The sequence below is a fragment of the Coffea arabica genome, chromosome 9c (genome assembly GCF_036785885.1).
Source record: "Coffea arabica cultivar ET-39 chromosome 9c, Coffea Arabica ET-39 HiFi, whole genome shotgun sequence".
In the NCBI taxonomy this organism is placed as follows: Eukaryota; Viridiplantae; Streptophyta; class Magnoliopsida; order Gentianales; family Rubiaceae; genus Coffea; species Coffea arabica.
Genome location: NC_092326.1, coordinates 32,009,589 through 32,035,391, shown reverse-complemented (window position 1 = coordinate 32,035,391; position 25,803 = coordinate 32,009,589). Strand labels below are relative to the sequence as shown.

At 35.9% G+C, this 25,803-nt stretch overlaps 2 protein-coding genes across 3 annotated transcripts; both read right to left on the bottom strand.

The window, feature by feature from the left end:
- Nucleotides 1–9,100: 9,100 nt before the first annotated feature.
- On the bottom strand, nucleotides 9,101–10,906 carry LOC113708006 (tyrosine decarboxylase-like). Its single transcript, XM_027230432.2, has one exon. It carries the CDS (start codon nucleotides 10,883–10,885, stop codon nucleotides 9,272–9,274), a length of 1,614 nt encoding a protein of 537 aa, XP_027086233.1. The 5' UTR covers nucleotides 10,886–10,906; the 3' UTR covers nucleotides 9,101–9,271.
- Nucleotides 10,907–16,163: 5,257 nt separating this feature from the next.
- On the bottom strand, nucleotides 16,164–25,027 carry LOC113708267 (uncharacterized). 2 transcript variants are annotated; one of them, XM_027230730.2, is made up of 10 exons: nucleotides 24,841–25,027; nucleotides 22,853–22,943; nucleotides 18,484–18,590; nucleotides 18,124–18,380; nucleotides 17,849–18,052; nucleotides 17,676–17,768; nucleotides 17,501–17,602; nucleotides 17,074–17,406; nucleotides 16,577–16,813; nucleotides 16,164–16,448 (listed from the first exon to the last, which is right to left on the bottom strand). In XM_027230730.2, the coding sequence occupies exons 3-10, from the start codon at nucleotides 18,578–18,580 to the stop codon at nucleotides 16,428–16,430; spliced, it is 1,344 nt and encodes a 447-aa protein (XP_027086531.2). In that variant the 5' UTR covers nucleotides 18,581–18,590; nucleotides 22,853–22,943; nucleotides 24,841–25,027; the 3' UTR covers nucleotides 16,164–16,427. The 2 variants fall into 2 exon arrangements, with proteins under 2 accessions (XP_027086531.2, XP_027086532.2); XM_027230731.2 differs by lacking the exons at nucleotides 16,164–16,448; nucleotides 16,577–16,813; nucleotides 17,074–17,406; ... (3 more) ...; nucleotides 18,124–18,380; nucleotides 18,484–18,590 and adding exons at nucleotides 18,740–19,428; nucleotides 19,516–19,615; nucleotides 19,719–20,027; nucleotides 20,112–22,358.
- Between the last annotated feature and the right edge of the window lie 776 nt (nucleotides 25,028–25,803).

Genomic DNA, 25,803 nt, shown 5'->3' with positions numbered 1-25,803 from the left:
CTCCCTCGCGCGCAGCTCCTGAGCTCACGCGCCGCCACCAGCCCTTCAGTCCACCTCCTCCACGAGCCGACGGCCGCCGCCGACCAGTCCACGCCGCCATCACCTCCGCCAGCGGTCAACTTCGCCAGCAACCAGACCAACTCGCGCAACTCTACCTCGTGGCCGCCGTCAGCTCTTCCCTCTCTCTCTCTCTACCTTGAGGTCCACCACCAGCTCGCGCCACTCTACCCCAACCTCTTCACTGTTGCTGCTCCGCTACTCGAGCCATTCCCACCTGTCCAAATTGACAGGTGGAGGTATTGTATTTTCCTCTTCGATTAGTGTTTTCCTGGTTCATCAATTGCTAGATTTTGCACATTTTTCGGGGGTTTTGTGATGGCTGAAACCAGGAAGTAATTTGGGAATTTTCTGGGGTTAATTTTGGGTACAATTGAGTCAAATTAGTACATTCTTTGGGGTTGATTTGGGAGTTAGTTGACCATTGCTTCTGGCTTTAATTTCCGCTCATTTTTGGCGCTGTTTGGGTGTTCGAATCTATTTTGTTCACTGGATTGGTTATTTGCTTTAATTTATCCCTATGCACTCACCAGTGGTACTAGTGATGGTAGTTGTTTAACATCTGATAATCCTGTGTTCTGGATTGCCTAATTAAGCGAGTTGTGCCTATTGGGCGTTTTTGGTTGAATCGTTCCAGTCCACCCTGTGTTTGAGTTTCTTTATAGCTAATAACAGGGGTGATTTAGGCATATTCTGGGGGTGCTTTTTGGACAGAATTGGGTTTAATTGCTGCCATAGTGGGGGTATTTTCTGTTATTTATTGAATTAGTGGCCGCTTGATTACTTTTCCCTGTGACTCACCAGTGGTACTGGTTGAGATCTTTTGCCTATAATTGTGGCTTCTATTTGAAGTCATTTGCTTCTTTTGAAGGTTCATTTCTTGTGATTGAGTTGCTGCCGTTGAATTTAATTCTTTCCTGTCTGTGCACCAGTGGCACTGGTTGCAGTGTTGCTTTCCATTTCTTAATTCTCTGTTGCTGGGGTGCCATTTCCTTAAATCATTTACTAATTTTTGTGGGTGGAATTGTGTCCAATTGCTGAAATTTGTTGCTTTGTTTAATCAGTCGCATTACTCCTAGTTTGCTTGAGTGAAATTGGTTGGACGTCCTTTGCCTGTGGAGTTTAACTGTTACATTGTTTGGGGTGATTTTCTGGTACTGATTGAATTGTTGGGCGTAAATTGCTCAGGGCTTTAAATTGCTAATTTGGTGGGCCATTTATTGTGCACTACCCTTTTGAATCGGGAGTTGCCGGTGCTTATTGGGTTGATTGTTGACTTCACTAGAGGATATTGATTTCTACTGATCTGCATTTACTTGTTCCTCTATACGTTGGCAATTTTGTTTCTGTTGATTGGGGTACCTGTTAGCGACAATGGTGAGATCAAAGTTCTCTTCTAGGTCTGGAACCTCTCGACCTTAGCCTACCCCAACCCAACTCAACCGTTTTCCGCCCCACCCACTGCTGTGGCCCCGCCATGGTCCCCGTGATTTCAGGGAAGTACCGTTGCTCTTTTGCTTACTATTACTGTTTATTTATCACATTGATGGCAATGTGTGATTTAGGTGTGGGGGGGTCAATTTGGGTGCTAGTATTTTTAGTTTTTAGGTTCTAAAGGCTCTTTCTTTATTTTTAGTTTGATATTTATCTCCTTTTTCGTTTATTTTCTTTTCTTTTTTCTAGTGGTCAGTTCCCATTTGAATACCAAGTTTGATGTTGGATTTTTATCTCTAATTCTGATATTGCCAAGTTTTAGTAATAAAAGGGTATCAAGTTAATGTGGTTGAGTCCAAAAATATCTCTTTGGTGAATATCGATGATTGTTTTACTCTTATAATTTTTGGTTAACTTTCCTAGGTATAGGGAATGATTATTGGCATTTTCATGTGAATTGGTCCGATTATTAACCTTAGTTCTCCATGTTTGAAAATGAGGTTAGCTGATGCAAGTTTTCTTTTGGTTCTTGTGTTATATTGAGTTTTTGTGATTTTTAGCTCTGAATAAACTTGACTGTACTCCGCTATTAGTTATTACTGAGTAACCGGGGATCTGCACCTAAAAGTGTTAATTCTCGTATCAAAAGGTAGTAATTCCTATGAATACGTGGTCACGTGGCGATAGAAGTTGAGTAACCGGGCTCCTTCATCTGGCCAATGTTGGAGTTCGCGTCAAAAGGCTCAAATGGCTAGCGACTAAGTCTTTTGTTACTATTGAAAAAAAAAAGAAAGAAAAAAAGAGAGAAAAAAAAATCAAAACAAAAAAAAAGAGAAAAGTAGAAAAATGTGCTAAAAAAAATGAAGGTTGTGTTAGTCAGCTTGCCGAATTATGGATTTAATGTTGAGATTTTGGTTAATAGTTGGACCATTTGCTGATAAATGTTGCACGTCATTCCTTTTTCTTAGATTAGTTAACCTGAAATTGGAGAAATTTGTGGTTTAGAAACTAACCGGAGTGATGTTTCTTGGACTTGACCATTGATGCTTGATTATTATTTTTCTTGGTATCTTGGCAATATGGTAGATGGAGTAATGACCATTGTCAAATATTGGTGTTTATTTGATGTTCTCATGCTTGAGGACAAGCATGGTCTAGGTGTGGGGGGAATTGATAGGTTGCAATTTTATCATTTATTTTATTATTAATTTTCCCTATTACCTGAGCTAATGTGGATTAATTGCTAGATTCTACTCACTTTTGATATTTTGCATTTATTTCAGGGAGTAGAACGAAAATATAATAACAGGTGCTAATTTGGCAAGAAAAGAGTGCAGATGATAGAGTTTGTCTTAGGGGCATTTTTGGAACAACAAAACGTGAGCCCTTGTTGGGCAAATTGGGCCGAAATCTTCATTTTTCCACACAGGAGCCGCCGCAAGGAGCACTACTTTATATAGGAAAATTGCGCAGGAAAAAAGGAGTCTTCTTCCTCCTGGGGGGGAGCCGCCGCACAGTAGGGAGCTGGCTTCCCTCTTAGTTTTTCCGTACTTTAGTTTAGCCTAGTTTCCTTTGACTTTTCCATTTTTCGTCATCTAGTAGGGACTGTTCTTTCTTAGCTTGTGGTAGTGGAATTCTTCTACGGATGTCAAGAGCAAAATTGAAAGAAACTTTGACTTTTCTTCATCTGAACCCTTAGCAATTGCTTTTGCTTTTTCATATGTCATCCGAAACAGAGGGCTACCTCTTGTAACTTTGCTATCTTTTCTTGATTGGAGCGAATTGCATTTCCCAATTTGGGAGTTGATGGCCGCGACTCTTGTTTCAATTTTGTGTGGATTTTGTTCATTAATTATGAACTAATCTCCTCACTCTAGTCAAGGGACAACGGATGCTTTGAGTCACCTAAAATTGTGAGATCGATTTAATTTTATCTTTTCTTTTTATTTATTGGTATTCGCATATTCCCTGGTTACAGTGCTTATGATTGTTTAATTGATTGATTGTCTTGGATCCGGATAATTAGTTAATTTGATAATCTATTGTCAATTGGGACGTTAAATCCGTAATTGTTTAATTGTCTCAAAATAGTGACAACTGGCATGATTGGGTTTGTGTCAGGGGGATATGCGGGCTAATCTAAAATAACCCTGGTAGTGCGTTATTTGGTTAGAATAGGACTCCTCTAATACATAAGGCAATTGGGGAATTAAATTCTATGGGCGTACCTAGGATTGTTTTTCAATTAGAGCAGTGATTAACGGGCGTACCTTGATCACCGACACAGTAAGGAAGGGTTGATTGCCATCGTTTGTTTGGTAGTTATAACCTATTTATTAATAAATAATTGGAATTGCCTTTGTTTCGATGATCAATTAAGTGCACCATTGCTGAAGTTATTTCTTGGCTAGATTCTTAATTATCACTCATTTGATTTTAGTAATTTGTTATTTAATTTTTAGTAGTTTCTTAGATTTTATTTGAACTTCTTTTATTGTCACCTTCTGCACAAAAACACCCCTTTTGTTACTGTGAACTTAAAAAGAAACAATTACTCCCAATCCCTGTGGATTCGACCCTGCTTACCGCTATCTACAGAAATTACTTTTAGTTTGAGCAGGTTTTATTATTGCACAGGCTTCGACAACCTGTCAAAAGCTTGTTCGAAAACTGGTGGTTGAACTAAATAACCAACTTTTACTTTGCAAATTGAGTTGTTTTGCTTCATGTGGAGTCTTTTCAGGTAGCTGGCATTTTGTCATTCCCTTATTTGCATGTAGGTAAAATAGCAGGCATGATACTATTAACTCAAACCCAAATAGAGCAGGACATAATGCATAATAAAGTAGGTAACCAAATAGATCATGCAATGGTATACAGTAAAGAGCACGTTCATGGCAAACGATATAGGTTAATCACAAAAGCTCTCCTAATTTATAGTCACTTTTGTACTTTGTCCCTTATTGTTATCTTTTTTATATCACCATTATAGTGTTAGAGTTGACTAAAAGTTTGGGAATAAAGTGAGAGTTGACTAAAAGTTATCTTTTTTATATCTTTTTTAATTACAGTATTTCCCCTTAAAGTATAACATCTTTTGTGCTTTATCCTGTAACACCATTTTTTATCAATTTGTTTGCTTGTTCCTAAAATCATTAGTGAATTCCAATATTTGAAAACACTCAAGACAATTAACATCTAAAAAATCAGCGTTCTTATAATAAAAAATACTAATATTTTTATATTTGTGGTCTTAGTTAAATTTCATTCCAAAATTGTTATTAAAAAATAAAAATGTGAAAATATTTTTAAAGTCTAAAAGTGATGGAGATATTGTTAGTTTCTCTTTGGGAATGTACATATAGCTAAACTTTTCTTTTAGTAGTTAGATGTTTTTTTAATATGGAAGTGTACATTAATGTGTTGGTAGTGCTAAAAAAAGATAAATATGGTTGATTTGAAGTTTAAAGTTTCCAGAGTTGTTCTTTTAATATACCATGCTTAGATGTTATTAAAATTTATTAGGATTTCTAAAAAAACTTATTACATCTAAAGATGTTTTTTAATCATCTTTTTATTTTTTCAACTATCTTTTTTTCTCACAAATATCAAAATGCAAAAAGTGCTATTATTCTAAAAAAATTTTTAAATAATCTCCATTCCAAACAAACCCATCTATAGACCTTTAATAATATTTTCATAGTCAGTTTTGGACTAATATTTTTTCCGTTATCACATGAGATGAGCGAGATATTTTTTTTTATCTAAAAAACCTGTAATTATGGGGATAAAATTTAATAAGACCTATATCCATAAATATATAATAATTTTTATTATGATGTTAGTGACATTAATTTTTTAAAACATTATTGGTCTTGAGTGGTATAAAATATTAGTGTTTGCCTGATGGTTTTAAGGACAAATAGACAAATTAAGAGAAAAATGATATTAGAGGATAAAGTGTAAAATGGCTATACCTTAAGGGAATTTAATCTAATTAACCCTTCAGGGTATCAATGTCTATTTCCATTACGCAATGTTAGAGTTGAATAGCATTTTAAAGTGAGAAAAAAATTACATTATGGGATAAAGTGTAAAACCGGTTAAATCTTAGGGGAAATTTTGTGATTAACCCATGCTACTTGATAGACATGTATGTTATTAATACCTCTTAATCTAAATAGTAAATCAAATTAATGATAGAAATCATTCTATTTATCTGAGTTTTGGATAATTAGGACATAAAAAGGCTAACATTCGGAGTGGAGACCGCAGACATGGTACAATTTAAGGGAAGGCAAAATTAAGAGAAGGCAATTGCCCACCGTCAATTATATATGGCTCCATCGCCAACTATAAACTAACTGACTTTGAGTTGGTATTCGGCATTTAGGCTCGACTCATCTATCTCACGAGCGTAAAATTGTACTCGAGTCTGATTTTTTAAAATAGGTCCCAAACTCAAGTTCGAGATTGAATTCGATTTGTTTAGAACACAAAAACAAACTCAAACAAGTTGAGCTCAATGAATTGGAAAAAAATATGCTCTGAAGTTTATCTTATAAACGAATATAAAGATTCATTATGCAATCGCTGATCAATCATTTCCTAATGATGTCCTCTAATATGAGTTAAAATGCTCAAAAACAAGCCCATAATGATAAAAGAACTTATTCGCTTTTCTTTGCGAACCCGAACGAGCTGCTTGCAAGCTAAGCTTGGCTTGACTTGTTTGATAGTCTTGCTCAACTCCTTCTACAAAAGAACAAGGTAAAATCAATGTTTTTAAAACTGGACCGTTAATTGAACCGGTGAAGTGAAAGAGTCAAGGTTCAACCGGTCGGACTGGTTCAATCCCAGTTTAATGAATTTTTTAAAAAATAATTTATATAAATATATATATATATATATGCACAAAATAAGACATGTAATGGACTAATTTAATACTTTATATGATGAAAAGTTTACTATTTTTTAATAACTTGGATTTTTAAAAGTAAAATTTTTAAATTATAAATTAAAACAAATAAATTTCATCCCAATTTCAATTATATCTAAATCCAACCCAAAAATATCACAATATCTTGAAATTATACAAAATTCACGTCTATGAGAATTTAGACATTGTGAACTTAAATTTTAATTTATATTTTGGGATTTAGAGATTGCAATTTAAAAAAGGAAGTTTGGAGTTCGAAGGAAGTCAAGAGAATCGAAAATAGAAATGTAAATTTAATAAGAAACAAAAAATGAGATAAAAGTGAGTGGTTGTGGCATTAAATAATTTGGGTTAAAGAAAAATAATTCTTTTGTAACTTTTTTAATTTAATGGACAAAAACAAAATTAAAAGATGGAAGAAAACATCAATAAATTAAAAATAAAGGGGTTTGATTAAAAAAGGAGTGACAAAAGAAAAGAGGGCAGAGAGAGAGAGAGAGTTGAAGATTAAAAAAAAAGAGCCATGAGATAATGAGATTTTGTAAGAAAAATGGAAAAAAGAAATATAAGTGTTTATTTTATATAAATAAGTTATCAAAAAAACTAATAAGATGTGATGGTGCAATGGTTAATACATTGATCTTCTATTATAAAGGTCTTGAATTCAAATCTTGATAGCTGTATTTTGCAAAACTTTAAAAAAAAAAGGGAGAAAGTTGAAAATCGGAAACCACCGGTTCAATCCTGTTCGGCGGTTTTAATGGTTCGATCGATTTTTGATCGATTTTTTAACAAAATCAATTATGACATAGAATTGGACCGGTGCCATGGCCGGTTTGCTGTTCAATCGGTCGAACCGGCCGGTCCGGTCCGATTTTCAAAACATTGGTTTAGCTATAGAATTCCTACAGCATTGTTAAAAATCTGGAAGAGTAACAAGGTGGGAGGTTCTTGTTCATGAGTCATTGTTGCTGTTCTAGAACAACAGTCAACTTTTCTTCTTCTTCTTGTTGAAAGATTTTTGTTGGGCACACTTGCAAAACATTGAGCAATGCACTTTTGGTAATAAATAGGAACTAAAGAGCCTCGGGAAATTAATCAATTTACTTTTGGTTGTTCGATCTGCCCTTACTAGTCAACCGACTATTAAAGGTTTACCTGTGTCAATTGACATGTTCATTAAATATCCAAGTAGTTTGCATCGAAGAAAACTCGGCCATGAGTCACCGTGATCGAGTTGAATTTACACAAACTTTTTTCTACCTAAAAAAGAAGAAAAAACTTGATTAAGGATGCTTGGATATTGATTTGACATATCCACTGGAACACGGTAAAATTGTCATATTGATTTGATATATGGTAAAATTGTCAACTTTTCAGGGCGGATACGGGCATCAACTGGAACACGGTTGGCACCATTTGGGTAGAACTAATTAATGGAGACAGATGCACGCAAACTCTCTCCCCTTCTGTGAGAGCTTCTCTCTCTTCAATGAAGCACATTTCTCCTGTGTTGTGTTTTAGGAGGCCACACACCAAACTGTCCAAAATTCAAAATAAACTACTATATCGGTAGAACCCACCAAGATCTGCATCTATCATCTCCAAATTTCATTCCCACACTCGTTCCTTGGCAGTAATTACTTAATAGGATAGAGCCCTGCACTTTGTTCTAATTTGTTGACAAAAGAATTCACAACAGCTACTCGAGGGTGTGCACTAGATAAACTCCGTTCCATATTAACCCGCCAACCACATGGAGAGATAAAACGTACTAGACAAACCCTATGCCACGGCACATGTCTCAAGAGAGATTCGAATTCGAGATAATAGGAAGGTATGGCGCCAACTTTACTGTTTCGACCAATTCAAAGGACTTTGTTCTGATATGTGGACTTTTCCTTCCTCCGTAGAAAAAAGAGATCTCTTTAGGATTTGGTCATGTTTTGTTCTTTTGATTAGGTCTTTTAAAACTTTCAAGGGCACTAATTGCGTTATTTCTTTACTTTGATGGTATCCTTGGAGGGTAGTTAGTGGAGCAGTCTACAAGAAATAGGGCAGGTTTATAGAATCAATTATGGAGTGGCTGCATTAGCATTAACAGAGAAATCTTTTCATCAAATGCTGGCATGTGTAATATATTCCTATGATTTGGAAAAGAAAACTAATAAAACAACGATATATAGGATCTAAGCAACTTTCTATTTATAAATTATCATCTGCATGAGATATTTGGGACCTCAGAACCTACTGAAGATATCAATGTTAAAGGCATGCACTTAAATTTTTTTTTTTTTTGTCAGCAACGATACATTTGTATAACCCAACTAGATCAAGGGAGTGTTATGGCACAACTTTTAAATTTTTTTCACTGCAAGTGAGATTTGAACCCTCACCTACAGTCCAAGGAAGAACTTAACCTCTGGTGACCACTGTGCCATTGGCCCAGTGGTTTAAAGGCCTGCACTTAAAAAAGTTGAATTTGTTGAAAAATCGTGTCCACACAAGTCTAAATCTCTGACATATAAGCATCCAACAGGTTTTTGAAGATTCTATTGCACATAATATCAACCTAGTACACCTTTTAAGTAGTTTATCAAAACACAAAAGTTTAGTACATTCTCTTCTTTTTTCAAAATGCAGAAATCTTGAACACTTTGAGGCGATTAATCAACACAAAAAAAAAATATTATTATTGACAAATCCGTTGCATTACATGCAATGAACATAACCCAAGTTACTGAAAATAACAATAATCTATGTTTCCAGTACAATGAGATTAGGTGGAAACATTATTAAAATAGGAGGTTGAAATATGGTAGTGAAGAGCAGGAAATTCATCTAAACACAGAGATCATTGAGCAATGTATCAGCATGTTCTTGTATCGTTTTCCAGGCCAACTCAACATGCCTGTAGTCAGTCAGAGATGCCCCAACAGCGAACCTGATGGTATATACTCCTCCAATCATACCATGAGTCATGTAAACACGACCAGATGAATTGATGGATTCCAAAAGTTTGCGGTTGATCTCGTTCAAATCTTCCTCACTTGACATGATCTTTTGGTTTCCAGTTAATGCAAATGGAGAAAGCCTAAAACATACCACAGAAAAATTCCTAGGAATAACAACTTCGAAATTGTTATTCTTTGCTATCAGCCCTTCGAAATGTTTGGCCATTTTGACATGGTTTCTTATGAATTTTTGGAGGTTAACGATGCCATAACTTCTTAAGACAAGCCAAAGCTTCAAAGCTCTGAATCTCCGACTTAATGCTATCTGCCAATCTTTGTAGTCCACCACTCGATTAGAGTCAGTGGCTTGGTTCTTCAAGTAATCAGGCTTTGTCGACAAGGCTTTTATAAGGGCATTGGGATCCTGAACCCAAAGGCAGCAGCAATCCAGGGTGGTAAAGAACCATTTGTGTGCATTAAGACTGAAAGAATTTGCACCATCAATTCCATCAAGAAAATGTTGAAACTCTGGACATATACATGCACTGCCTGCATATGCAGCATCAACATGAACCCAAATCTCATGCTGCTTAGCAAGCCCACAGATCGATCGTAATGGATCCACAGCAGTTGCTACGGTTGTCCCAACTGTGGCACATAAGAAAAGTGGCACTAAACCAGCATCAATATCTGCATTGATTGCAGAATGCAATGAATCTGAAGAGAGCCCAAAATTGGTGGATTTTGTCGTTTGGATGACACGAAAATTGTTCGAATTTATCCCAGAAATTTGTGCAGCCTTTTGGACAGAAAAATGTGTTTGATCTGATGCATAAACAACCAGCTTTCCAATATTTGCTTTTCCAATTTTTCTAAGCATCTGATCCCTGGCGGCAGTAAGGGTGGCTACCATGGCCTCACATGTTGTACCTTGCAGGACACCTCCTCCACCACCACTAAACAAGAATGAACTCGGAAGGTTCAGCATTTTTCCAAACCAATCCATGACAACATTCTCCAACTCAGTTGCAGCCGGGGATGACATCCAGTTAAACCCAACGGTACCGAAGCCAGTGCTGAGAACTTCGCCAAGAAATCCAGGGATGCTCATTGAACAAGGGAAAAGAGCAAAATGAGTAGGACTTTGCCAATGTGTAATGCCTGGAAGAATATCTTTTTCAACATCATTAAGAATTGTTTCAATGGATTCAGGGTGATATGGAGCTGAATCTGCCAAACGGCTCTTAAGGTACCCTGGATCTACTTGGCTTCTTACGGGATATTTTTCAATATTTTGATAATAATCAGCAAGGAAATCTATGATCATGTGGCCTTGCCTTCTGAACTCCTCAATGTCTAGAGGACTATCAGGGTTTGAAATTTGGCTAATCAATTCACCATTACAAATACCCATTTGGGGAGGATATGAATCAAAAACTATGCTAGAGTACTTGTTCAAATGGGATTGTGTGTTTTGATATAAATTTATAGGAGTTTCCATTCAACTCATGGTTCTAGTCATGGGCTGTGGCCGCGTCGCTGTCGCAATTGTTCCACGTCCATCGCTATATATGGGCTGGATATCAAGTAATATACACATTATAATGTATAAAATTTTTTAAAAAATCTGAAAAAATTATTAAAAATAAAAAATAGCATAAAAGGCATAATCTAAAAAAAATCTATATTGACTCCGAATTGACTTGGATATTTTGGCCGATTTCATGCATCACGGATTCGAATCGACCAATATCGATCGAATCAGAGCGAGTCACCGCAGATATAGAATTATTCACGATTCGGGAATCAGTATTGTACTGGTCCCTCCGTTCTGATTATGACTCAACCGAGATAGCTAACTATGATTCAACTGAACAAGACTAACTACAGCTATATATTCGATAATACTCTGTAGTTATCTGATTAGTTACAAACTAACTGGCAATTGTCTGGAGATCATTTTGTGCTGCTTCTACGAGTCACACAAGGAAGTCTATCTTCTACCTCGTTTCACTAATGAAGTTTTTGACGGTCGCAACTGGAGCCCTATACAAGAAAATGGGCCGGTTTAGAGAACCAATTATGGAGTGGCTGCATTAGCATTAGAAGAGAAATCTTTTTTATCAAATGCTGGCATGTATACGGGTTATATTCCTATGACGTGGGGAAGAAAACTAATAAAACAAAGATATGTAGGATGTAAACAACATAATATTTATAAATTACCATGAAATCATCTTAATGAGATATTTGAGATCTCAGAACATGGATTAAAGTCGTGGTCTCAGTTGCGATTGCAATCGTTGCTGATCGTGATGGAATTGTCACGGTCTTGATGGAATTGTCATTAGTATTAGTATACAATTATCCCGAACTTAGATACTTACCTATACATTTGGGAATAACTTCACTTTTGCTTTTTTAAATTTGTAACTTATTCTCACTTTGCAATTTAAAGTTTAACTTTGGATAGTTTATATCCCAATTTCTCATATTTGTCTCGCTTCAATCTACTTAGTGACAACAATAGCAAAACTAACTGTTCGTACACATAAGACCTCTTTTGCCCAACTGATAGGGATTGTGAGATGGTAGTAATATACTACTACTCTCTCGTGGCTGAAGTATAAGTTGCATGTACACTTCTCTATTCCTTTAGTTTTACTAATGCTGTTACCAATTGGATTTAAGCGGGACAAATCTAAAAAGTTAAATATACAAATTGTTCAAAATTAAAATTCATGATATAAAGTAAAAATAAGATACAATTTCGGGGGTGGAAAATGAATTAGTCTAAACAGTGCTAATAGTAAAAAAAAAAAAAATGTAATATGCGTGCTCTTTATTTGTACATCAAACAAATGATACAACCTACAGTACGAATGATGCTTGCTTTTTTGTCCCTCCATTTTCGTACAATTATCAATCGATTTCCCCTACAGTACGAAGGACGGTTGTGAACAACCATCATTGCTTCGACTGTCGGCAACTTCATTTGACTGGCACGATGTTGCCAGTAAGGTAGGTGAAAGAAACTGACCAAAATTGCTGCCTACCACCGCTTTTACTTAAATATCATATTCAAAATTCCCACGTTCCCGATGTGTACACTTTGAGCACCACTCATTTTTAACCCACACATTCAAGGCCAAGTAAATAAAAACACAAGATATGGAAGTCGCTGTCTCTATAATGTGAGAAACTGTTTAAACGACACCATCAAATCAGGTAAATAAAAATTTTTACCTTAGAGCCACTTTTTGCAAATGACTAGAGCCCCCACTTCTTGTAAATGACCAGACTTTAGAGCCCATATTGAGTGGCTACACAAGGAAATGCAAGAAGCACTACAAATGGTATTGGGCGTTTCTCGCTTGGCCTTTGTACTAGGCCCGACTACACAAGGAAATGTCACGCAAGTCTACAAAGTTCTAAAGGCGGAGAGCATGTCTAAGTGGATAGTTGGGATAGTAATGAATTTTGCAAGGAAAATTCTCAATGTGGGGAGGGGGAAATGTCCTATATTTGTTTTGCAAAGATGCAAAGTTTTAAACGTGAGGAAAGTGAAATGTTCCGCATCAAAAGAAAATAGGGAAAAGAAATAGTATATAATTTGAGACCCATGAATTACTGAATAAGTTTAAGTTAATTATTTTGAATTCGTAAAAAATTATTTGGGCCAATCCGTAGGTTGTAGGTTGTGGACTTTATAGATTGTGCGAGTTGGGTATCTTGTGTTTTGATGTAATTTATAGGAGTTTCCAGTCAGCTGGACAAGATTAACTGGGTAATGCGCGTGTTGTGGTGGTTGAGCAAAAGCGAGGGTCAAATTGACAAAATTCTAATGTTTACCGCGTGCACAAGTTTGTGTTACTCGTGGGGCATGAAAATCACATCTTGATCAAAGTGTGAGCCAGGTTGAAAATCAAGGTTTATTCAATGTATCCATATCTATCTGTTTTTAAGTAGTAAAAAATACCTGCATTGCACGTGTTACTGCACTAACAAATTTAGAAACATGTGAGACAAATTTTGCACACCTTCAGCCGACACATGTTTAACCAACACGCGTTTAAACTTCAAAACCAAGTAAATAACAATTTTGTGTTAGAAAAATATGAGAACAATGGGTTCTAAAAATTAGTATGCAAAAGGGTTCTAAAAATGAACGCTCTAGGATATACACAGCCCCTATTTGACAACATATTACACCAACATGGGCAAACCTTTGAGCACTCAATATTTGTACGATTGTCAGAATATTCTTCAGAGTGCTTATTGTAGAGGAGAAAGAATAGTGAACTTTTTGTTGTTGTAACCATTTGATAGTTAGCTATATAGGGTACTATGTCTGAACAATAAAGAGAACAAATCCCTCGTTCACTTCAACAAACAAATGAAGAGTTACAACAGTCATGCACATTCACAAACGAATAATTACACATAATTGACATAAAACAAAAGTCCCACTATTTTGAAGTTCTCTTACATTTTCCAATTAAAGACTTGAAGGCTAAACCAGGCACAAAGCTAACCAAAGTAGAAAACGAGGTAGGCTATATATCTATAGGATCGAAAAGCAGAAGTTGAGAGTTGAAGAGTGATGGATTGGAATTCTGGCGATCTTAGTTAGGAAGGAGATATTAAAAGCCAGCCTGGGGTGAGTAAGAGAAGTAGCTGAGTGCAAAGAGTTGGGAGACCAGCCTCTTTCAGAAAGAAAGAATGAAGCAGAAAAGGAAAGGATATCATGGTGCACAAGCAAATGGAGTTAGGCTCATTTCCTACCCTAGTTTGAAGTAGAGCAGAACCATCCTAGTTCAGAGCTGTACCCATCCCAAAGAAATTCATTCTCAAAATGTTTTAACACGTACTAGAGTTTGGATATATATTGGTATTAGTGAATTTCAATTTGTCCATATCCAAAATCCAATTTAGATTGGTTCGACAAGTTTTTCAGTATTCCTTTTGTAAAATATTACAGATAATCCTAACTAGTTTTTTGGCTCCTGCATCAATTACCAGATCTTTTTATTTTTTTTCTTTTGAGTAGTTGTAAAGCTGTGTAAGTGTCACGCCTCGAGCCCGCACGTGCCCGTCACCTGACATCTGCCGTACTTCCAAGTTTCACTTAAGAATACAAGGCTACATTAACTAGTTTAACTTTAACAGTAATAAATAATTTAACTAAATAAAGTGCGGTATGAATTACATATAAAAGGAAGTCTACGAATATTCAAAACGTTCGTACATTTATTCTCTGATGGAAATAGTGGAAACAAAAGTAAATAAGACTAACAGCCAGAAGTAACTAGCCTGCCAAATGAAATTCATCTAAACTAATAAAAGTCTTCCTCAGGGTCTTTTACGTAAACCAACTCATACTCCTCAGAATCTGCAAGGATGGTAAAAAGTGGGTTGAGCGACAAATCACCAAGTAGGTAATAACTACCCCTCTGTGGACCATGTACTCGTAGCTTTGTAGATACATATATACATATATATATATATATATATATATATATATATATATATATATAGATACAAATCAAATCATTTGCACATCGATCACATCCGAAATTTGAAAGTAACGTCATTTATAAGACAATCAGTAGTAACCACTGACCAGCAATTTAAAAGCACCTTATTGATAAATGAACATGGAAAATCATAACGTTGTAAATCATTTCGTCTCAATTCACAAGTCTCTTCACATCCACTCATAAATCATTTCGTCTTAGCTCATAACAAGTACATGTGATAACCGATTACTGAGTACTCAGTATAGAGATTAAACCCTTTCTAGGTGGCGACTAATAGGTTTCATGACTACCGATTGACCTCTTTTCATACATGGGTCAATCGGCCGAACTTTGTACCAGGGTACCATGACCTTGCCAATCGGCCGGACTTTATACCAGGCTACCATGGCTTTGTTAATCGGCCGGACTCTATACCAGGTTACCATGACCTTGTCAATCGACCGGACTTTATACCAGGCTACCATGACGATTAGACAGGACTATAGCCCCTACCGTCTATTCCATGACTGTTTTAAGATTTACTTGTCAAAAATTGATTCCACACATCACATACATAAATCTTTGATTTCAAAAAGATTCAGCTTGTTTGGTACATAATAACATATCAAAATATTTCAAATAAGTCACATGGTCCATTTTTGTATAGTAAAACACTACTACAAAAATGTCGTTTTACGACATTTAAAAGCGTCATTATAGCTCGATGTAATGACGTTTGATCTATGATGACGCTCTGCTAGAAACGTCGTCCATTCCAGCGTCACTATAGGTTTATGACAGTTGCACGGGTCCTAATTTGTAGTTCTGTTGGCATTTATAAATGTTATTATTTATCCTTTTAATGACACTTTTAAATGACAAGAAATGCTGGAGAACAGGTAAGGTTATATGAATCTAAAGTGACACTCGATGCCTGTCATATATTGGATCTATCAAGACACTTCTATTATGTAAGTACAATAAGATATTATGACACATTTGCAGTATAAGTAAAATGAAATATTATGACACTTTTATGGTGTAACTAGATTAGGTTGTTCTGACACTTGTTAACATGAAAATTTGTGAATATTATGAACTGCAAAACTCAAAGTGGTGACACTTTTAAGTGTCAATACATCATATTGCATTAGCCCTGTGTACCATCCGGATTTTTATACCCAAAAGCAGAATCACATTTCATCCTGCCTGCACAATATAGATTCTAATTTTTGGAATAATAAAATTATTAGCACCATCTTATAAAGGAAAATCAAGGTGATTTACATTTTCATAGTAATTAGTGCAATACAAGCAGCCAAACTGGTGCAAAAGTACATCATCCAAGTAACTTACATGGCTACTATATCAACAAATTACATGCCAATTCAGAGATTTTTCAAAAGTTATGAGTATTGCAGTAGCATTGCCAATACATATCAAAGAAACAATAATTCAACAAGAACTCAACAAAAAACGCATTGACAATGTCTTCACAAAATAGCCATTTGACCCAAGGATCCTTTAGTTTTCTTCAAGAATCACCTACAAGTGTCATAAACTAAGAAATAGGAGTTATAATCACATCTACAGCTCTTCTTTTACAGTTTTAATGTTAGAAAATAAATAAAAACTAAGTTAAACAAATGATAAAGATAAGATAAAAAGATTACCAGGTTTATTGGCCAAGCAATAGCTACTCCAATTGCATCTCCAATCTTGCGAAAATTATGGTATGGCCTCATTAGCTCTTCATCATTCTCCACAGGCACATTCACATGGATTTCACACCAATGTGATCCCAAAGGTGTGTCACCAACTTCAGAAGTTGGATCCAAATTTCTAACCACTCCAACAGCACAAATTTTGCTCGAATCAACCATGCTTCTTACTGTAACTTTATCCCCAACCTTAAAAACAAATTTTATAAAACATATAACCACATATAAGAGAGCAAGTCTTGAATAGATATTCAATACACAATACCACAAGAATCAACCCAAAATGACAGCCACAACAAGTACCAAAACCAAAGTGCAGTCCATTACAATCAATAATGATATCCAAAACAAGAATCTCCACAATTAACATAAAGCAATTACAAACATGTTCATGAAAACCATTTGTGAACGTAACATCTAAAAAAGGTCATAATTGAACTGTTTATTACTTTTATTGGCCGAAGAATAGCATTTGATGACTGTGAAGTATATCTTTGCTGAGATGGCGAACTTTGTCCTTGTGATTTTCCTTGTTGAATTGATTCTAGTTGCTGAATTCTTCGCTCCATTTTTGACATCGCAGCGCTTTGTTCCATAACCAAGCGAAAACATGTTGAACGACTTGGTATATCACCCCACAAATCAGATTGTGTAACTCCTAAACCATATGTACGAACTCTTCCACTCCTTTCTTCACCCATTACTCTTGCAAACACGTCATTCCTACCCACACTATCTTCTTCTCCTTCTGGAAGTTGATTTTTTAAGCCTTCCATCTCCTCCTAAAATTAACAATTCAAAGTTATTATATTCTCGTTCTTATCGTAATAGAAAAAGCCTGTTTATGAATGAAGTGAATAAGCAGCAATAACATACCATTTTTTCCCCAACTTCATAACTAGATGGCACTCCATTAGAATTAGTGTAGCATATGGTGAACATATCTGCTCTAGAGAGAGGATGCCCAACCTCTTTTTCCTACATATAATAGTACATCCAAAGAATATATTAGAATGAAAAATTAGACGTTTTTACCAATTTAATATTATACCTTTTCTACTCGAACTTGAGCAAATGGCTTTTTCCCTGTACTATGATTCATCTTTTTCTTCTCTCGATGCTTCTTGTTTGTTGCAGATATTCTCTACATAGTTAAACATAACAGAAAATAGTTAAGTATAGGCAAACAGAAAAAATGATCACTACTATGACAACATTTCATACCTTTGACTCTTCGGAAAGCCATTTAGTCAAGATATTTCTCCATTGCTGTGGAAGAACTCGTTTTGGTCTTTTAAGCACTTGACTTTCAATTGACTCATTTGGACTGAAATAAGTTTTCTTGAGAGCATGCTTCCAGCTTCTCCATTTCTTTCCTATTGATTGCTTAACTCGTTCTTCTATGCCAACAGGGAGATCAAATTTTTCCTGTAATATTGAATACTCAATTAAAAGAGAACAAGCATTCAACTAATGTAGCAGGTTCAAAAAATGGATACCTTTACTACATCTATCATGTCATTCTTTAAAGACTTGGGAATCTTACGCCAACTATCAATGTCAATTGGTGCATATTTTCCAATTCTTGCCAATGCTCCCAAAAATTCATTGAATTTGCTTCTATTTGTACCAACTGGCTCACCAAGTGTATTGAATTTCACTTTAATTCGTTTGTCAGTACCATGTCTAGCCCAAATGTGTCTCATATAAGTTGGTCCTCGAGTTTTCTTAGGCTCCTCATCATCAGAACCACCACCTGCAAGTATAATAGACAATTATGACATATCTTATGAAGTAGCAACTATTGTTATAGATTATATGTAAATGAAATATTAAGTAATTAGTAATGAATAACATACCAGTGCCTTCCTCATTTTCCAAATTTTCAGGATCTTCATCACGCAATTGAAAGCTCCTTTCTCCTCGATAGCTTTTTCCTCCTCTTGTTCTCGCCATATTTGTACAACTACAATTTTAAATTCATAACAAAAAGTGTACAGCTAACAGCATATTACCATGTAATAAACAGCAAGGCATGAAAAATTTAAGCATGTAGATACACCACAATTCAATACATAAAAAGCAACCGAATTTACTGGACATTAAAGCAAAATCAATAGATAACATTCATTTAATTTATATAAGATAATAAAAGATCATCCCTTGGAACTGGATGCCACTCTAGTAGTATCAACTATTTCTCCTATGACACCTTGTCGAACCCAATTAATGTCATCAAATATAACACTTTGATGACTACTTGAAGGCTGACTTTGCAAGTACATCTCAACATCTATAGGATCCATCTTCAAATCATCTCGTGGTACAGTTGGAATAACAACATTCCATCCCTTATCCAAAGGATCCTCCACGTAAAATACTTGCTTCACTTGGGATGCAAGAACGAAGGGTTCATGGTGGCGCTTCACATTCATAAAATTTACAAGTGTAAACCCATCATCATCTTGTTTCAATGTTTTCCACTTAGAGACCCAATCACAGTCAAACAAAACCACTCTTCGACCTCCACCATAGTCCAATTTCAGAATATCCTTTAAGACACCATAATAGGCCAAGTCACTTGAAACCGGATTCATATCCTTGGTGCTTGCGAAACTTGAAGTTATTGCAGTAACAATCACCCCGCTATTCTGATTTTTTCTTTTGCTCTCCAAATTTTTTGTATGGAATCTAAAACCATTCACAATGTATCTCTCATACTTCAAACCCACAACATTTGGACCCTTGGCCAATAATCTCAAATCTTTTGAGATAACTTCATTCTCGGGTAGAAAATCATCCACCTATGCAAAATAAAAAAGTAAATTAATAAAATAATAATACAAATTTGGATAGCTAAAAGTACAGTGATACTTTGTATATTAACTCACATGGCTATCAAACCAATTTGCAAATGTCTCACTATGAATTCGCTCCTTTTCATGTCTTGAACTACGCAAATGCTGCTCTTCAACCAATTTACGGTGTTGGCTTCATCAATTATAAAAGTCAATTAAGATAGTTGTCTATATACATCTATCATTATTAAAAGATGATTAATTTTATAAAACAAGTATAGAGTACAATTACTTACTTGATATATGGATCCATGGCTTCACAATTGAATATCACATACTGGTGTGCTTTTTTTATGGTTTCATCATCCATTACAACTGAATTTCCTTTTCCTAATGGCCGACCTTGTATAGAAAAAATCTCAAGTCCTTTAGTTGAACTTTCACCTCCATCTTCATTTCTACTTGATCGATTGAACTTAGTTATCACTTCATCAGATAAGTAGAGAGAGCAAAATGTCAAGCACTCATCAACTAGGTACCCCTCTGCAATTGAACCTTCAGGCCGACTTCTATTTCGGACATAATTTTTCAAAGTGCATAGGTACCTAAGACAATTACAAAAGTAGTAAGTGATTAATAATGAAACTCACATAGCAATAAAATAGAAATTATAAAGTTATAAATGTTACCTTTCAATCGGATACATCCAGCGATAATGTACTGGACCAGCTATCCTTGCTTCGGTTGCTAAATGACTGATCAAATGCACCATTATAACAAAAAATGATGGTGGAAACACACGCTCTAACTGGCATAGTACAACAGCAATTTCCTTTTCCATACGAATTAGTTCCCGAGGACAAAGAGCTTTACAACATAAATCTCTAAAGTATTTGGACAGCTTTATCAATGGAGACCGCACCGATTTTGGAAGAAGTTTTCTATAACAGAGTGGTAACAGTTGCTGCAATAATATGTGATTGTCATGACTCTTAAGTCCGGTTAGTTTGGGAGGTTTCAAATGCACGGACTTTGAAATTGTGGCTGAATAACCATCCGGTACTTTAACCTTTTTCAGAATTTTACAGAATAACTCTTTCTCCTTCTTATCCAAATAGAAACATGTTGGAGGCAAGTATGCTCTCCCAAACTCATCTGTAATAGGATGAAGACCTGCTCGTATGCCCATTTCTTCCAAATCACGCCGTACACCAAGGTTATCATACTTGCCATCCACATTCAATAATGTTCTAACTATAGTCTCACATACATTTTTTTCAATATGCATGACATCAAGACAATGACGTAACAAATTGTTCTTCCAATATGGCAAGTCAAAAAAAATGCTTTGTTTCTTCCAGTTAAAGGGTAATTCAGGGTTATCATTGACTGCCTTCCCAAATTTGATTTTATAAGATCTCAACTCCTCCAAGATCATATCACCTGTCAAGCGAGGTGGTGCAACTCCATGTTCTTCCTTTCCATCAAAGTGACGTTTATCTTTTCGATATGGATGCTCCTTTTCCAGAAATCGCCGATGACCCATGTAACATTGTTTTGAACCATGTCTTAAATGGTGTGAAACGGTGTGCTTATGACATACTGGACATGCTAAATAACCTTTAGTACTCCAACCAGATAAATTAGCATAACCAGGAAAATCACTAATGGTCCAAAGTAAAGCAGCATGCATCTGAAAATTTTCCTTTGATGATGCATCATAAGTGGTCACACCTATATCCCACAATTCCTTCAACTCAGCTATAAGAGGTTGAAGGTAAACATCAATGTTATTCCCAGGTGCATATGGGCCAGGAATGAGTAGTGACAGCATAAAGTATGGCTGTTTCATACACATCCATGGTGGCAAATTATAAGGCATCAGTACTACCGGCCATGTACTATGGTTCACATTCATATTTTTAAATGGATTAAATCCATCAGAAGCTAAACCCAATCTGACATTACGAGGATCTTTTGCAAATTCGGGATTTTGGTAATCAAATGATTGCCAAACTGGAGTATCTGCAGGATGTCTCATGCGACCATCCTTAGTACGACCATCGACATGCCATTTCATGAAAGATGCTGTTTTAGATGACATGAACAGACGCTGTAATCTGGGTTTAAGCGGAAAGTGCCACAAAACCTTGTGGGGAACCTTTCTTTTTTCACCAGTAGGATCATCCTTTGTTCTTTCCCACCGTAGATGCTTACAAGTGTCACATTTTATCTTTGATTCATCTTTTCCCCAATACAATGTGCAATCATTAGGACATGCATCATATTTTTCGTATCCAAGTCCTAGTTCTTTCATTATTTTTTTTGCTTCATAATAAGAATTGGGTAGATTTACACCTTCTGGGAGTGCTTGCCTCAACAAATCAAGAAGTGTATTAAATACAGAATCGGGCATTTTGCTGAGACATTTAATATGTAACAAACGGACCAGAAAAGATAGTTTAGAGAATTGCGGGCAATCTGGATAAAGAGGCTGCTTCGAATCATTTATTAAATTGTAGAATTTTTCTACATCAATATTCGGCTGTTCTGTTTCTAATCTTTCTCCCATATCTAGGTCCCGATTTAGAACTCCTAATGCATCTTGTAACAACCCCTGCATATCATCTATGGGATTGAGTGGTGGAACTTCATTTGATGAGCCATGTGAAGATGTATGATGCAAATTCGAAGATACCTCTCCATGAGCTAACCATTAAGTATATCCCTTAATAAACCCTTTCCATATCAAGTGTGATTTGGCCTGCTCTCTCGTGACAAATACCCCATTCCCACACCTAATGCATGGGCATAAAATCATCTCCCCTATACTTCCATTCGTAAATGCAAAATCAAGAAAATCTTCTAAACCAGCTTTATACTCATCACTTGATCGTGACATACTCATCCATCTTTTATCCATGTTCACATAGATTCTAATTATAAAAAGAAAAAAAGCCTCATTAGCATTTCAACGAGATTCATAGAAGACACAAATCACTCATGGAATATCTTCTAAAGTAAAGATACCAAAAGTATCAAAACAGAATGTTAGAACCAATCCAAGTGTTCTAGACATATCAAAACAGAATGTTCACATATCCAGGTGTTCTAGACATTTGAGTAATAAGAACTAATCCAAAAGTATCAAAAAGAATGATATCAAAAGGAAAGACAGCAAAAGTTCAATTCCAGATTGTAAGACACAAACTATCAAACAGATGGTAGGCACAAAAGAATAACAGTCTACAGAATTCAAAATTAGTCCAATAATGTAGCCAATATCAATTTGAGATAGAGAACTTAGACAAAATATTAGCAACCAAACTAATCAGCAATAGAAGTTCTACCCAATTGAAAATAACTGCCACGAACTTTAATGTATTGGTAACCTAAGAGTAGCAGAAACTGAATGTATAATTTTGCTTACCAACAACTCCAATTTGCTCCAAGGGGAAAGGGAATCAACGATCAGTGCTCGCAGGATGGAATCAAAGATGATGGCCGCTACAAACTTGAAACTGCATTGATGGAATAAGCTTGACTTAGTCACCACTTTTTTTTTTAGTCACAAAAAGAATATTATATTATGGAAATGAAGCCTGAAGAGGTAGAACAAAATGATACAACATGATCCCGTATAGTTGTGGTATGCATTAAGCAAAAGATGAATGACCACAAGTTACAAACAGTACATCTATCCTTCTGTAGTTCTCCAAAGTGTCTTAGACAAAGCATCACACGTCTTCCTACTAAAATGCCGCCCTTAAGACCAACATTGAGTTTCATGATCCTTGTAGACTAGTAACACTTTGACAGTGAAAAAAAATGTGGCATATATGAAAATGAACCATATAGATATACTCAATAGATCCGTAGAAAAAATTGCAAGACCTGCTAACAAGCAACAATTTTTTTTCCTTGGTTTGGTTTTTGGTGCTGCAATTTTGAAAAAGGAATTAGCAAAACACAAATGAGATGTCAATACTCAAAAAATCAAAAAAGCATTTATGTCAAAAAATTATTGAGCTGATATGAGTAATTTATCATCACATATCAAGCCTATTAAGTGAAAAGAAGTTTCTAATGTCCAGTACGCAAACCAACTTTTTCAATTTTTCAATATTACTATTACGGATGAAAGGGGAAGGAAATTGAACTCTATAAAATGCAAGAATGGTCAAACTAGACTTCATTTTGGCCATCATATGCAAATCTTGGCATCACATTTTTCTTTTCATGATCTTCTGATGGAGACTAATCTTCGAGAGAAAGGTCGGAATCTGCCGCCTGCTGTGCAGTATTTATAAGTTATAACTATGGTGGTGGATGATGAAAATACGAAAGAAGATGCCTTTTGGAGTCCTGTGGGTGCGGGATATAGTTTTGCCAAAGGCCAATTGGCCATGGCCTCTACCATTAATTACTACATGGTGGATTGTGGGGTGATCATTCCGGAGTTCAAGAAAGAAAGAAAGAAAAAAAAGAAGAGAAGTAAACTAGTAAAGGGGGCCAACTTTTCCATGACTCAACTGCCCCCTTTTTGTTTTTGGGTTGCGCTTTGCACTTGCAGGTTCCCTTTCGAATGCGGGCAACAAGCCTCTCACGTCCATGGAATATCCCTCCTATTTTTGCCAAATGTATAAAGGCATTTCATTTTCAATTTCACACCAGTGGCAGTGCCGCAGTGGTTTGTGGGACACTCATTCCGGGAAAAAACGACACCACCTGCACTGCAGTGTAGTACTATTGTCTCAATTCCCACTCCCGGATCGATTGCTCGGTATTTAAAGGGGAAGGAAATTGAACTCTATAAAATGCAAGAATGGTCAAACTAGACTTCATTTTGGCCATCATATGCAAATCTTGGCATCACCATAGTTTTTTTTTTCTAATTTCAGTGTGTTGAAGGATCAAAAAATTTCAAAACAAAAGGGAGGCAAAGAAATTGAGAACCCCATTAGGTGGTCTCTGTTTTGCTGGTTATCAGACGAAAGGCAAAAGAATTCTTCAACTGCTGCTCCACTGACCCAAAATTTCACATCCGAAAAAGTCTGACTTCCTGACGCTATAAACCGTGAAGATGGGGTTGATTCTTGGAGGGAGGTAAGCGACGCTGGCTCCAACAAATGGTTGATCTTATCGCCTGTAGACATCCACGGCAAGGACTTTATGCTCTGTTTCCGACATCAATTTCTCGCAGAGGTGGGAACCAATGAATCCACCGGCACCAATCATGCAAATTGTCATCTGCTTTATCCGATTCCCATCCAGATCTACTCTTCCTGCCATTTCGTCTTCCCCAAATCCTTAACCCTCCGTCACCCACCTTGCTCCTACCCCATTTCCCATGCGTCCCCAGAGAAGAAATAAAATAATAAAAAAAGCTATCAATTTTGTCTAAAATGTATAGGTTACCTGGTAGTAATCTTCCTTCAGATGCTACCTTCAGATGCTTCCTTCAAATCAATTTTGTTGATTATGCTACCTTCTTAAAAGTTTACATGTTTGTCTTCAAATTGGGGAGAATTAAAAATCGGGTGGAAGAAAGAGAAAGAAACAAGGGATTCGGTGGTGAGAGGGGTGAAGGGTTTAGTTTTTTTACAAAGACAGTTAACGTGGTTGAAGGCTTTAGGAGAGAGAACTAGGATGAACAAAGAGTAAAGTACATTGGATTCATTGGAGTAGTTACAATTTTTCCCCCAAAAAAATGGCGCCGTAGTGCAGCACCATTCTCTTTCCCGCTTTTGTTTTTCACTTTTTACTTCTATTTGGATAAGTTAAAGTGATACGATGTCGTACCCGTCATTTTTTTTGTCACTTTAATGACGTTCCCTACTGCATGTTACATTAATTTGCTGTTGTGACACTTTTAGGAAAATGTCATATTAAGTGTGTGACTAAAGGTGCTTTTTGTAGTAGTGAAAATATAACTTTCATAAATATCCAAGTAAAGTATTTAATCAAATACATTTCGATTTAACACAGTAAAATAGGATTGACAATAAAAAATTTCATTTTTGCACATTTGAAATCTCAGAAGGGTAAGTACCACCTACCTTCGTCTGGTTGCTCGAGTGGAACTACCTTAGGTCTCTTAAACTGGTACCGTACCTATCAAATGTATAGGTTTTCTAATTAGTTGTTATTTTCTATAAACACATAACAGACAAACTCTGAGTGAGTTGAAGACTCGTGTCTAGACCATTGTATGAACCCTAACATCATTTTCCCTAAATTGGATGATTTCCATTTTTGGAAAGTTTTCTAATTTAGAAAGTTTCTTTTTTAGAAAGTTTCTTAATTTGGAAAGTTCGCCTTTTTGTAAAGTTTTATAATTTAAAAGAAAATAATTATTTCTAATCATGCTTATTATCTTGA

Coding starts and splice junctions, on each gene's coding strand:
- LOC113708006 (XM_027230432.2), bottom strand. CDS start 10,885: ATGGAAACTCCTATAAATTTATATCAAAACACACAATCCCATTTGAAC.
- LOC113708267 (XM_027230731.2), bottom strand. CDS start 22,045: ATGCAGGGGTTGTTACAAGATGCATTAGGAGTTCTAAATCGGGACCTA. Junction 20,028..20,111: donor TGGATGTATCCGATTGAAAG/GTAACATTTATA, acceptor TAATTGTCTTAG/GTACCTATGCACTTTGAAAA. Junction 19,616..19,718: donor GCCATGGATCCATATATCAA/GTAAGTAATTGT, acceptor TAATTGATGAAG/CCAACACCGTAAATTGGTTG.